Source organism: Mauremys reevesii, linkage group 13, assembly GCF_016161935.1.
Source record: "Mauremys reevesii isolate NIE-2019 linkage group 13, ASM1616193v1, whole genome shotgun sequence".
Taxonomy (NCBI): domain Eukaryota; kingdom Metazoa; phylum Chordata; order Testudines; family Geoemydidae; genus Mauremys; species Mauremys reevesii.
The window spans coordinates 29,762,666-29,777,487 of record NC_052635.1 but is presented as its reverse complement, the minus strand read 5'-3'; the positions used below and the strand labels follow the sequence as shown (position 1 = coordinate 29,777,487).

Here is a 14,822-nt window from a genome sequence, read left to right as displayed (position 1 = left end):
ACCGTCTACACAGCCTTCCAGTGCAATCAGCAGGAGAAATGCAGATGTGGGCTTCCCAGTGGTATCCTCTGCAACCATCATTCAAGACAGCACAAGAGTAGAAAGTCCTGCTGCACAAACTTCTTTATTCTGGAATAGAATGGGGCGAGGCCAAGGAAGGACCTGAAAGCAAGTGCCAGGCACACTGCAGGAGCAGCATCATGAAAAGAGAAGCTTCACACAACAGTATGCCTTGCCTAGAATAAAGAAATTATGGGCTAAGCAAAGCCAGTGAAAACGTGTTTCACTCTCACATGGAACCCAACGTTACATCACAGCCTCTGAAGCAGCTTGGAATAAAACATTGAACCCTTCTTTCCTCTCATCATCCTCTTTATTCCACAAGGGGGGGAAATGTCAGAATTACAAAATTTGCACTGTCAGAATTTAAACACTTGGGGGGGGGGTGAAGAGGGAGGGAAGAAAAGACATGGCCTTTGCTGGCTTAATTCCAAAATTGCTCAAACAGCACTAAAAAAAAAGTGAGGGAAAACATTCAAAAAAATAAAGTATAACCACAATTCTCGACTTCATAAAAAAAATTCTTTTCTGCCTTCCAACTTCTGGCCTCTGGACTGTTTCTTGGCCACTTTTCTGTGTAGATTTGAGTTTTTTCCCTCTTATTTCATCCATTTTTCTGGTACTAATGTGTCCTGAAAGGAAAGAGAAATCCGAACAAAATTAACATTTTCAATGCAAGGTTGAAATTCCTTGCTCATTAAGTGTCCCATGCTCTTTTGAAAGAAGATACGGGATTTCTTTTTACATGGCAAAGATGTAATAAACCGTATCATAGCACAACAAGGGGGGGGCAAACAGAAGGAGCAGTGAAATGTCCAGAAAACGCAAAGGTGGATTTCTGGCAAATGGCAGAGATGACCTGCCTTGCAAAACAAAAACTGAATTAAAAATGGTGGCTGAGTGCAAAGCTTTCAACAGGCTTAGTCTAATTCTTAAACTTACCAAGAAACTGCTGGTTTATGCAATTAGAATGAGTGGGTTTGGATCTTAAAAGGAAGACTCAAAATGTCTTCTCCAAATTAAAACCTGAGCCAAGAGAAATCTAACACATACATGACAAACCCATGTCCTGGGAAGGGACAAGACACCTGCAGGATCCATTGACTTCAGCTAGAGCTCTGGGTGCTCAGCACTCTTGAATCTGCAGAGTTCAGAGCGTGCATGTACACCGAACTCTGTTACAGGAAAGTGCAAACTGATGCATTTTTGGAGTATCAGAGCAACCCTGGCTGTGGTTTTGAGGGGCTGGCAAAGACAACTGCCCGCAGCTGACGGCATTTAGCTCTGGCTAAGGGAGAAGTGTTCAAGGGACACACAATGCCATTCCTTACCTACTCCACACTGGGGCACCGAGAATTTAATGTTACAAACATTCATCAGCCAGAGCAAAGTGACACTAAGCTCACATATGGATATCAAGCCAATTCCTCTCTAGTTATGTCAGCTTTTTCGTGTGTGCAGTTCAAGTTTCAAAAGCACCCGCGAGGGAGTTGAGAGGTGGTGATAGGGGTGCCTTGAAAGGGTCTGAAAAGGGACATGAGGCCAAATCTTCAATGTTGTGGACACTAAATGTACTCGTGCACATGTAACACAAAGCATACTTGATACAGATTGGGCAATTACAAATGTAAACAGGAATTTGTACTCACAAGTAACAGTGCTATGTTTTAAGGATACAGTTACCTGTGCCTGTACTTTTGTACATAAAATTTAGTCCCCTCTTTGAAAATTTGAATCCTGGGTCCTAGTTATGTGTGCCTAGAGCACTGGGTAGGTACAATTGTAGATATATTACAAAACAATCAAATAGAAGCTTGAGAGAGCTTTCATCAGTGTATTCTGCAATGGTTTCAATTCTATCAGATGCATGGTATTACAGTCTGATTCTCTCTCAACCCTGAAAGAATGCACAGTGTAGGTGAAATGAAGGATATCACACATGCACAGAAACAAGAGAGGCATGCAGAAAGACAGGCAGCATGCTGGGCAGTCTGACCCCCACAGGATTATTGCATAGTAAATGGGAACCTTCCCCACTCCAAATTAACAGCAGAAATGAAGGGCTTTATACTGGGAAAGTGATTGGGGAAATCTGAAAATGATTTCATATTCGGAAGGGACTGACTGCTGATGCAGGAAGCCAGGAAGGGATTTTCTTCCCATAGTGTTCTGGGAGTTTAATTTGTTTTTGTTTTTAAATGCATCTCCTTCCTCTGAAGCATCAAGGATGGCCATGGCTGAAGAGGGGACATCAGACATGGGGGCCAGGGCTCTGAGGTGGCATGGAGCATTCTCTCTTGAGGTGCCTGGCTGGCTGGCTGGTTTTGGCTCACATGCTCCAGGTCTTGCCGTGTGGGGTCAGGAAGGAATTTGGGTTTTTTTCACCTCTCTCTGCAGCGTGGAGGGCAAGTCACTTGCAAGATTATCTGACTAGATCTTATTTAATTATTTCCCTGCCATTACATAGGCCATGAGCACTGGTGCACCTTGGTTCTGCCTGTGGCACATAACAGTCTAGTCTCCCGTGGGCTGTAACGCTTTGGCCTAATTTGGGTTGTTGGGTTTAGCATGTGGGTGCTGGGAGGTGTTGGCCTGTGATATATAGGCAGGCAGTCAGACTAGATGATGTAGCAGTCCCTTCTGGCCTTAAACTCTATGATGCCACAGTGGGAGCCATCAAATCTAGTCTGATTTGATACTTGGATAAATCACAGCTTGGGTCACAAGTCAAAAGAGGTGGGTGGTTTGGCCTTGCTTCTACTGGATATCTGATTACCCACTCCAGAAAGTCACACCCAGTTCACTCTGACTCACAGGCCTGGTCTACACTGGGGGTGGGAATCGATTTAAGACACCCAACTTCAGCTACGAGAATAGCGTCGCTGAAGTCGACGTATCTTAGATTGACTTAGAATTACTTACTTTGCACCCTCGTGGCGTGGGATTGACGGCCGCCGCTTCCCCATCGACTTTGTTTCCTCCTCTCGCCGAGCTGGAGTTCAGCAGTCGATGGGAGAGCGACCAGGGATCGATTTATTGCGTCTACACTACACGCGATAAATTGATCCCCGGTAGATCAATTGGGCAGGTAGTGTAAGACGTACCCACAGTCTCTGGTAAAGATGCCCAGGAATGAAATAGCAGAAACAGTGCAGGTCAGGGCAAGTTTGTACCACTTTCACTACGCTCACCTCTAGACCACAATCTCCATTCACTGACTGGTATGAAAATCCCCTCCCCCACACCAGGTTTCCGTGGTTAATTTAGCTTTTGTTTCATTGTTGTCTAGAATCCTTAGGCCCGCAACAAAAAGGATGCACGTGTGTTTTGTATGCGTCACATAAACTTAGGAGAGGGAAGGCTTCCTGCAGAAGTCGTTTTCTCTTAATACACGTAGGTAATAGAACAACATCTAAAGACAGCTACAATTAAAAATAATACACCCCCAGCCCAGACTCAAAGCCATACGTGACAGGTGGGAAAGTGGCTTCAGCTAAGATTTCTTTTGGCCGAGGAGCGAGCGATGAGAATGAAATGAAGTAGCCAGAATGCCCGGAAAAGGCAAATTCCAGAAGAGCCCTTACTTCTAGGAAGAGCAACCCCCTTTTACCGCAGCGTTCTATACTTTGCCAACCTACTGCTCTGTTCTGCAGCAATCCTGCCAAAAGGAGAGAGGGAAAAGATTCAGAGGGCAGCGAGGAGGAGAGCAGCCCGGCTCCAGGAACTGGAGCCGATGAAAGAAAAAGCGAAAAGCAAAACCAGGGCTTCCAGTACCTTCAATAAAGGCACGGGTGGGCCAGGCATTACTGCTGCTACCTCTCCTGTGCTGTCCACACCAGGAGAGAGGCTTTGACTCACAGTCTGTGTCAGGCAGCCATTGCTGACATAGGCTAGCAACAAGGGTTACACTGGGCTGGCAGGAAGCCAACAAAATATGCCTTTTAGCAGCTTATTCTCATCTGAGAACCTGAAGGATGGGCCACCTTCACAGTTAGGTGGAAGTTCTATTTTAAAGTTGGCATTTTGGTAAAAACCCTTACGTGCCACAACCAATGAAACTGTATGGTTCAATCTGGAGAGGCTGTTCAGAGAGGTAGGGAGTAAGCCATCCCCCATTTATCTGCTAACAGAAGCCCTGGGAGAGCTGAACCAGTCAGAGATAAGCTTCAACGAAACTCCTTTGCCTGATTCTCCAGATTTCTTAATACGGACACTAACAATTTCTGGTTTTACTTTTACCATTTCTATTTATCGTCTTAGCAAGAAGCAAACTTCAGACTTACTAACAATTGAAATACAGGAATGAATGACAAAACACAGCTCCATCAGAAAAACACTCCTGCTAGAGAACTCTATGCAAAGGAGAGGGGAAATACCACACTGAGCATCCCAAGTATGGCTGGAAAATGCTGCTTTGAGAAGGGATTGAGTTCTGTTGATCTAGCTGATTATCTTTGCCCAGCTGCAGTATCTGAATACTGCTTAATTTTAAAGGTAATAAATCAGTATAAAGTTACTGAAAATACTATTTTTCTCTCGGGTGTTATGGTTCAGATTGCTTTGCAAAAAAACGTGTGAACATGCATGTGCAAACTCCTTCCAGGGGACCAACAAGAGCAAGGTAAGAGAAGATAACAAGTTTGACTAAAAACGTGTCAAGGGGTAAGCCCAGTGGCCAGGCATTGCACTTGCAAGACAGGGATCAAAGCCTGAATCTTTAAATTAGACTCAAAGTGACAGCAGTTGAGCATGGCAACTGAGGGGACTTGAGGCTCTGAGGAAGAAAATGGCTGAGACTCACTCTGGAGTGATGCTGGGGTCAGGGAGCAACAACCTGAAGGCAGCCTAAGTGCGTGTGTGTTTGAAAGATGACTTTGTAGTAGCGAGGTATGTACGAGAAGGATCTATGGATACTCTGATTAGAGGGCCAAGGATACATCTATGGGGTGAGGGTAGCTAGCTAAGCTTTAGATTTATGTTCTTATAAAGGTTTGCTTCCACTAGGAAGGTTTGTGCTGATGGGTAAGCCACAGGGAATGCCGACAGCAATTGTGCAGGCTAGGGAAGCTCTTGCATGGGGCATCAGGGAAGTAGCTGGTTACATGCTCACATTCCCAACTTCCTTGAGGAGTCTCATCTTTATAATAGTGGGGAAGGGAGGGAAATTCCACATGCACAGCAAGTTAGAACTGTAGTCTCATGGCTGATGTCTTTTAAAGGCCAATCCAACAGGAGTCTTTCCAGTGGCTTTAAGGGAACTGAATCAACCCTATACCAGTATAGGAAGTCAAAGCAACATCCCCTTTACCACAAAAGCATTTACCCAGTAAGTGGAGCTGTGGAAGGTTGGAACTTCAGAGTACCCTTATAATGAAAGTTACTGTACATGTTTGATACACCATGGAGTGAACACTCTCTTCAGAGCATGTGCTTTGTTGTAAGTACAGTTCTTCCAAGGAAAGCCTTATGGCCTAGACTTTCAAACCTGGATACCTCAAATTAGGCTCCCAAGTCTGCATTTAGGCATCTAAATGAGCGGGCTGGCTCTCAAAAATGCTAAGCCACCAGCGGCTTCAGTGAAATCCATAGAATCATAGAACACAGTTCTCCAGCTGAGGCCTCACCAATGCTGAATAGAGCTGTACAAATACCTCCCGTGTCTTACATATGACACTCCTGTTAATACAACCCAGAATGATAATAGCCCTTTTTTTGCAACTGCATTACATCGTTGGGTCTTCAATTTGTGATCCACTATAACTCCCTGATCCTTTTCAGCAGTACTACCGCTTAGCCAGTTATTCCTCATTTTGTAGTTGTACATTTGATTTTTCCTTCCTAAATGAAGTGTTCTGCACTTGTCTTTACTGAATTTCATCTTGTTGATTTCAGACCAATTCTCTAATTTGTCAAGGTCATTTTGAATTCTAATCCTGTCCTCCTAAGTGCTTGCGGCTTGGTGTCATTCACAAATTTTCTACACATACTGTCTACTCCATTATCCAAGCCATTAATGAAAATATTGAATAGTACCAGACAGGAGGGAGATCCACCCTGTGGGGCCCCACTAGATGCAGCTTCCCAGTTTGACAGAGAACCTTTGATAACTACTCTCAATCAGTTTTGCACCCACCTTATATTTCATCTACACCACACTTCCCTAGTTTGCTTATGAGAATGTCATGTGGGACTGTGTCAAAAGCAATACTAAAAATCAAGATGTATCGAGTCTACTGCTCCCCCTTTTCACCAGGCTGGTAGCCCTGTCCAAGAAGGAAATTAGGTTGGTTTGGAATGTTTTGTTCCTGACAAATCCATGCTGGCTATTCCTTATAACTCTATTATCTGCCATGCTTGCTGCTGGCTGTTCTGCACTTCTGAGAAACACTCCATTCATTTAGGTGCCTTAATATAGGCCCCAACTTGAAAAGTCTTGGCCTGTGACTTCAGGAAAACCCATGTTCTGTCAATGCCCAAGGAAAAGTCCACATTCCCTCTCTCAAAATTCAAGGTATTTGATCAATTCACTGCGCTGCTTTATAATCCACTCTTCTCAAAACCCCACAGCTGGTAATTATCCAGTGACAGCCACCCGCACTGCAAGCAGCTAGACTACTTGCTATTTAGCACTCCATTAGCTGTTTGTTCTGAAAATGGCCAATGGAACATGGCAGAGCTGCCTGCCTCTAAATAGGACAAAAACTGGAAACTAGTAACTTGGTATTCAGCACTGGATCGTTTACTGATGTCAAATCCTGTCAACATGGCCACCTTCCTTCCCCCGGCTTTTTGGAAACCAGACCCTACAGTTACATCCACCTCCCTTCCTCTTACCTCTTTACTGCTTTCTGAGCCAACATCCTGTTGCCTGCCAGGAATGTGACACTACCCAAGATGGCCAGGTACTTCAGAGTCTGGAACATGTTAAGTTGAGTCCAATAGACATACATGAGCCCCAACATGGCTACAAAGAGACAAGACAGAAAGTCTCATTTCAAAGCAAGACCCTAGTTAAAACTGTTCATGGCATTAGATGGTTTAGAAGTAACACATTGTGCTGCCACCCCTCAGCCTTGGATTCCAGTCTCTCTCTAGCTCCTTGGCCCAGGAGAACCAGAGAGACTCTGCAGTCAGTTCCATGGGAACAAGGGCCTTGTGCCATTGTCGTTGATGAAAGAGCAGCACTGGTGAGTTATGTCCAATTCTCTTCAAATGGAAGATTGGTGGATGCAATATGAAGGTTTGCGAGTGTTAGAGGAGAAGGATCTTCCAGGGTTCTGTGAGGGACCAAAAAACCAGTGAGACCTCAGAGCTCTCAGAGAAAACGAGGTCTCATCCACTCCTGACGAGGACAAGTTGGTTTACAGTGTGCGCGTGTGTGTATAAATAGACTCAAGGAGTCTAGGGAGACCCCATAGGCCTTCATCCCCACTCCACTGCCACAAAAAAATCCCCCATCTACCAAAGGGTGAATACAGAATAAAAATAGTGACCTTTGATATGAAGAGTGCTATTAAGTGTAGGTAAGTGGTGTGAAAGAGGAGTCTAGTATAATGACAGCTGTTATAAGCTGATGGACAAAACAGGTTTGTTTATCACCATATTAACAATTCTGAAAGGCTGAAAGGAAGAGGAAAACAAGAGAGAAACGTTATGCTATTAAGTCATTACAGTTAATAGGTTGTGAGTCCATTTATCATCAGAGTACATCTGTAAAGTCCATGTGGGAAGGAGGTCATACAAAGCAAAGAGCCTCTGGCACTTACCAGCATGACCCAGGTGAAAGATAATGGTGCTGGGAGCAAAGCTGAAATTGGAGATGTTGGCACCAATCTTTATCCACTGAAAGAAAAAATAAAACCCCAATCACAATGGATTTATTAGACATTAGCTTTTATTTGTCATCAGTTAACCACAAAGTTCTTCAACATGCCTTTCAAATTGGAGTCGCTTCAAATTCCTCATCAATTAAAATGATGGCAGAGACTGCAAAACCAACTTGTTTGTTACTGCTTGTCCACATGAGGAAACAGCCTGCAGTAGTTACTGTGGGAGAACTACTGCAGAACAGCTATTCCACAATAGCTCCCCACACTGCACTAACAGTGTCTTTGTGTGGTTTAGCTTCAATTCACACCTGAGTTTATTTCACAATAGCTTCCCTGTGTAGACAAGCCCTTAAACAGTGGCCAACCCAAGATCCCATCTACTTCTGCCAAGCTTTTAAGGCAGAAGACACTGCTCCTAGTTGCAATAACGAGTCTGTTTCTGATGTCATGAAAGCAGTTAGCTAGTATCTCTTTAAGAGTTAAATTCCAGCTACCTTGGAGTCTGCAGGATCTCACATAAGTATTTTGCTAAACAAAGCCTCCAAACCCATCCTTCCCTCAGAAAAATCTGATTTGCCTTGAATTCATATGAATAAAACTGGTAACTGTGAACATAATGCTCTGTTACTGAACCCAGGATGAAACTAGCTACAGTTCTAGAAGAAATAAAAGGTTATGAATGACCATGTAATAATGTCAGTCTGAAGGGAGTAGAAGAGAAGATGAAAAGGAGAAGCATCAATGAGGGAGTGCTGGCTACGTCATCAACAAGTGCCCCATGGATTCCCCAGGTAACTGGACACAGCTCTGTCCGATTGCCCCCAAGCCTTCAGAAGAGGAGAGGTTGCATTTGGAACACACAATGAGGTAAGGATGAGGGTTCAAAGAGGAGCCATATGTTTATCCCACCAAACCATGTATAATTTAACTTGATGAGCAGAGAGATTTTAAGTATAGCAAGCAAATTCTAAAGTGGTGCTTAGTTGATGACAGGTGCTTGGCTGATGCTGTACATTTCAGCTCTGTCAATATGAACTCAAATGCTGATTAGGTCCACATGTGGGAATCAATCTGGTGGTCTCTCAGCCAAGTCCTTTAGCACGTGAATCGACATCACAAAAAATTGCCATGCAGTTTGGTATGACTGCCTTTGTTCTGGAAGAATCTAAAGCTGGAACAGCAGGGGCAACTGAGGTAAGACCTGAGAATGTCAGCAGAGCCATGTAGGAGAAGCTTATACTGTACAATGCCTCATCCTAATCAGTGCTCTTAGTTTTCTAACTGGCGCATAAATTCAACAAAACAATTTATTGACATGGAGTTCGAACTGAAGCTAGTCCAACTCTTTGCACCTAGATTGGGCCCTGAGTAGCTCCATTAATTTCCTTGTAACGTTCCATTTCCATGATGCCCTGCCTTGTTAACATCAGGCTCTTTCTAAGGACTGGAGAGAAGCTGTATCAGCCAATAAGTAATGCTGATGAGTGAGGCAAGGATTCCTCTAGTCACCTGATAGCCTCTCATTTGATGTCTGGGAATCAAAACTGCACTTCTACCAAGACTAAGGGACTTTATTACATTTTCTTTAACCTGTTCAGTGCCTTAAGATGATTTGCTGGAAGTCCAGCACAGAATGAAACAGAACCAGCGAGTTATCTGAGTTAGAAGGGACCTCTAGGAAGACACTGTTCTTCCCTCTGTAACACAGCAAGACTGGCTTAATTACTCCTAACCAGAGTGTGGGTCAGAGGTGTGGCTGTAGTTGTTTACTGTGCTAGTTTTGGGTTGTAGGGCAGAAGAGAAATTCTATATGGAATCTATTCAACTTACCAGAATGAAGAGCAAAAACAGCGGGGAGAGGATCAAGGCTGTGAATGTGTTGGACACCACTGTAGGAGGCCTCTTCTCAGGTTCCCTGAACAGGTGCTGTAGAGAGAAGTCCCTTTAGAAGCACTTCACAAGAATAGTTTCACCTCAACAGGTGGACCAGTTTCTGTCCCAGCCATAGGTCCCACACACTAATTTTGATGGGGCGGCTCCTTTAAGTATCAAAGGCCCAGTCCACGTCTTTCTTGTGAAAGTGTCTCCCCCTCCCAAATGTAATCCCTTGCTTTCTTGCAATGTCAATTTTTTCTTGTAGACTGTAAACCAGGGAATCTCTGGCTACTCAGCATGCATCATGGATGCTACTCCATGAGCTGACGTGGAGGGAGAGGTGGGGGAGAAATCTTTAGGAGCTGGAAGCTTTCTTTGGTCTCCATTTGTTGAAGCATAGAAAGTATGATCTCTAATGAGACAGAGTGTGTTCCCATTGCTCAGATATGGATCTCCTCAATGATGGCACAATATTTTGCACTGGGATGCAAAGTTTATTTCTGCCCACTGATAGGTAATGCAACCCCAAACTCCCTATCCACCAAGAAGTTATTTTTGTTTTCCTCTGATGGGCATCACTAACATGGTGAAGACGCTCTCGTATGGAAGGCTACTTTTTAAGACTGTCACTGATAAGGGTAAAAGTGAAATATTCTGTCAAAAAGATAATTCATTCCCATCTTTTGAGCTGTACCTGGATTTCTGGCTTGGGAATGAAAAGCTTCTTTGACTGGACTGTGGATGGAGCCTCTTCCTCTGGGAATTTGATAACAACATCAGCCTGAAATGGAATTGAACAAAATTACAAAGCCATGACCCTGGTGTATGACCTATAAAGGCTATTACACCCCTCTTACCGCACAGAGACAGATTCCCCAACATAATGAAGGCATTAAAGACGACTAAGCAATTCAGCCATACTACAATGAACAACTCACCACACAGACCTACTGAATTGCATTTTAAACTGACATTTCCTTTCCTGAACAGGGAAGGGAATGCCCTTCATTTAGCACTTCCAGGGCCAGCTTGTTTCTGAGCCCATGCCCAGTCAGTACAGGACAGATCTCAGAGAGCCTGTTCCATGGCTGCTCATCCATGACACACAGAGCTGAAAAGTCATTCTAGTCTTGCTTTTGCACTGATTCAAATTTTTTTTTTAAACAAAGTCTACATATGCCATAAAAGGAAACAAGATCAGCCACACAGAACTACAGCTTTTCTCTCTTTATTCTTCTAGGCTTCTATTATTGCTTCTCGCTACACTGTCAGTGATCCCACAACCATGTCACTGCACAGTCGGCAACATACCACATTCCACAGGATTGGATTTTCCAGAGTGGCATCTCCAATTATCAAGTAAAGGGTGTAGGTACCAGAGGCAGAATCAAACTCTGTCTTTCTCTCAGCAGTGTCCAGTTCAAACTTGTACACATTCTTGCTGTCTGGTTCTGCGACAAACACCACCTCCTGCCCAGTCTTTGGGTTGTGAAGACGGACAAACGTCTGAGAAGGAAAGTGATAATGGCTTTATACTTATGGAGAGATTTTCATCACAGGAAGAAATCTTGGTTTTGACACAATGAGGCAGGCAAGTATTCATATTTTAGAGATGGGGAAACAGGCACATGGTGGCAAGTGATTTACCTACAGTTAGTGACTCAGCGGCAGAGCTAGAAACAGAATTCAGGACTTCTGACTATTGGATACCTTACTGAATCACTTGAGCACAATCCTTCCCACAGTAGCCACACTAATACAGGAACCAGCGCAGTCCACAAAGTCTCTTGGGTGCCGGGCATTTCCTGCTGTGGCTGCAATGAGCTCTACTTGCAATGTATTACTATCATCACATGCCTGGTCTATGGACCACGAGGTTGCTACATCAAATGCAACCTTAGGCGTAAGAGTTTCAGGGAACATTCTGTATCCAAGGTAGAAATGCACTTTTACAGCACAGGATGTAGCTTCCTCCACTCTATTTGTTTCTCTAAATAAGCCATGAAGTAAAGCTTAGTAAAGGCTTATTTAAAATGTAACAAAAAAAGTAAGTGAACAGGATTCACTCCGTTCAGATCCAATCTTCTTTCCCTCCCTTTTGGGCGCACAAAGTATTTATCTACAATTTTCCCATCACAATTCGTTTCAAAACACAGACAATAGGATGGTTTTCAAAGCCTAAGAAAGCTTTTCAAAGAGCAACTGCTGCCTAAGATGCCTCAAGAGGCAGCATCCAGATGACAGGATAACTACATAAATTCATCCTGACCTGGTGAGGGATGAGCTCAGCTCCACTGTGCACATCCACCAGCTGGAAGGACAAGGCAAAATTCTGATGGCTGTCAGCTGTGAATGATCCTTTGGCTTTGGCAGGATAAGCTACCCTAAGGAAGAGGTGGGGGAATAAAACAAGATTAGAGGTGGTTTTCCAACAGAGGGTTTGGAGTGACTGACATGTAAGTCTGGCTAACAGTGTCACGATTTACTCATGGGGGACTTACTGTAGATTACGTGATAAAACAGACCATCAGTTCAGAGAATTAAAATGCCTCTCTGTTCCAGCACTGCCCTCCCACAAAACTGAGGTGGAAAAAAGTAATTATTTAGCATGATTTATTTCTGCAAGCTATTTGTGTATATTAAGGGGAAAAATTTGGATTTAAAGAAACCCCACAAAAACTGATTTCTAGTTAGAGCTGGGCAAATAATGGATTTCTTGATTGGTGGCAGTTCAAAAAAACCCCTGAAAACTAAATTTCCAGTAAAGTGAAAAGTCAAAAAAATTTGGTTTGGGTTGAGCGAAATTTGTTTGACCAGAAACAAAATGTTTCATTTGCATTTTAAAAAAATTAAATTGAAGAAAAATTCAAAATGAAAATTTACCACCCCCAAATCAAACATTTTGTTTTGAAAATGTCAAAACAAGATGTTTTAACTTTCAGAATTTTTTGGCTGAAACAATTTCACAAAACACAATTTTGCCCAATTTGCATTTTCCCCTGAAAATAAAGTTTCAGCTGACAAGTTTCTCCCAGCTCTATTTGCAGTAGCATGACCTTACACCACACATTCATCTTAGAGGTTCCTCTAGATGAAATCTGCCAATACCATGAGGACGTAAGCAATTATTTTAACTACTTATATCTGCTAACTTGAGCACTGCCAATATGAAGTAGCTGCATGGAAGTAACTGAGGGCTACAGGGCTTGTCTAGCTTCTGTCAGAAAAAAGCCACTTTTCCCCAGTGAGCTCTCAAGGATTTGTGAGTTGAAAGGAGAAGGCACAGATACACTTCCGATGACATTTAGATACAAAAGACTACTTGAGCTTCCATAGCAGCAGATCAGGAGGTACTGAACAGCGGCCTCGGCTCAATACTGCCATTTGCCAGTGCCTCTCACACACTACTGCCTTACCTTGTGGTTTTTGGTGCAATGCTTTGATCCTTATCCACAGTAGAAAGATCCACGTTTGTAATGCCAACTTCTGTGGAGACCTTTACTTTCAACTGCAGCCAAGCATAAGAGGGAAATTAACAGTACACCCACACACGCAAAGTTCATGCCAACATTTTCCTTTAGAAGTCTAGAAATCCCCCTTACTCCCAGATGCCTAAGAGATAATCAAGAACAAGTCTGAAGTACCCCTTTTGCCAGAATTTGGGGGTGGGGTGGAGACTGTTCATTCATTTAGAATATACTCCCATACCAACCCCCGCACCCATACGCCAACAATCCAGACCTCACACTGAGATCAGTAAAGTACAGCTTGTCTATTATGGTCAGGTACCTGACCCTTTTTAGATAATTTTTTCACATCTTAGCTCATAGAGAGCAGCGTAGGAAGATGGTTCAAGCAACTAGATCCTGCTATACGTTTTTTAAAAATTAATGGAAACTATGTATGTCACTCTGCTCGCAGTTTTTAAAAATACATTTCTACTTTTCTCAGTTCCTATTAATATCTAGCTAACAAGTCTGACTGTAACCTGCTATATTTTTCTTGACTTAGACTTTCTGCACAATCTCTTACTGCCAGGCAAAACCAAAGGACTCACAAATTCTACTGGCCTCTACTTCAATTTAGCAAATTCTCCTTTATGATTAGAGTCAAGTTATTATTTGTATTGCAGTGGTCCCAAGGAGTCCCAGTCATGGGCCAGGACACTGCTGTGCTAGGTGCTGTACAAACAGGACAGCCCCTACCCCAAGAGTTGACAATCCAAGTAATCAATCAAATCACGTGGGATTTACTTCCAGCTTCCTCCCAATCATAAATAGTTGCTGCAGAGTATAGCTTTTAATTGGCACATTTGTTCTCCTTACATAAGAATGGCCACACTGGGTCTGAGCACTGGGTCCACCTAGCCCAGTATCCTGTCTTCCAACAATGGCCAATACAAAGTGCTTCAGAGGGAATGAACAGAACAAGCAATCACTGAGTGATCCATCCCGTCATCCAGTCCTAGCTTCTGGCAGTCACAGGCTAGGGACACACAGAGTATGGAGTTGTAACCCTGACCATGTTGGCTAATAGCTGTTGATGGACCTATCCTCCATGAACTTATATAATGCTTTTTTTAACCCTGTTATAATTTTGGCCTTCACACCATCTTAAAACAGCATTCCTTAGAGAGTTAAAATCTATTCATTGCCAAGATGTTTTCCGATCATGTACTATGGTTTGTTACTGTAGGGTTGCTCTGAGTTCCAGACCCGAGGATTTCTCTTACACAAAGAACTTTATTTGCAATGTTCAAAGCGAAAAAGAGGTAGGTTAGATTTTGGCCCTGCCAATCTTGACTCTGTCCCTTTACAACTGAGAATTAGAGATTTCAAAACAGATGTCACCCATAAGATTTCGTCTCGTTAATGGATCCTGCCCCAAACTAACCAGAGAACAGAACTTCATTAGTTCTAGGACAGGAACAAGGGAAGTGAGAATCTGATCCATTTCCAGTTTTAAGGGCAACTGAGAACACCTCAGTGCCATTCCATGAAGCTCCCTTTACTGACTATTACACACAAGCCCATCTCACAAATATTTTAATGCCAGGAA

At 43.2% G+C, this 14,822-nt stretch overlaps 1 protein-coding gene across 1 annotated transcript in view; it reads right to left on the bottom strand.

Annotated features, from left to right (window-relative positions):
- Positions 1 to 354: 354 nt before the first annotated feature.
- Positions 355 to 14,822, bottom strand: part of RPN2 (ribophorin II) — a 31,736-nt gene continuing 17,268 nt past the window's right edge. The window contains exons 10-17 of the mRNA XM_039498711.1: positions 13,181 to 13,272; positions 12,034 to 12,148; positions 11,076 to 11,270; positions 10,459 to 10,545; positions 9,720 to 9,815; positions 7,827 to 7,902; positions 6,895 to 7,024; positions 355 to 692 (exon numbers count right to left, since the gene is read on the bottom strand). Coding sequence (XP_039354645.1) covers positions 683 to 692; positions 6,895 to 7,024; positions 7,827 to 7,902; positions 9,720 to 9,815; positions 10,459 to 10,545; positions 11,076 to 11,270; positions 12,034 to 12,148; positions 13,181 to 13,272 — 801 coding nt within the window. The 3' untranslated portion in view covers positions 355 to 682. The remainder of the gene's footprint in view (positions 693 to 6,894; positions 7,025 to 7,826; positions 7,903 to 9,719; positions 9,816 to 10,458; positions 10,546 to 11,075; positions 11,271 to 12,033; positions 12,149 to 13,180; positions 13,273 to 14,822) is intronic.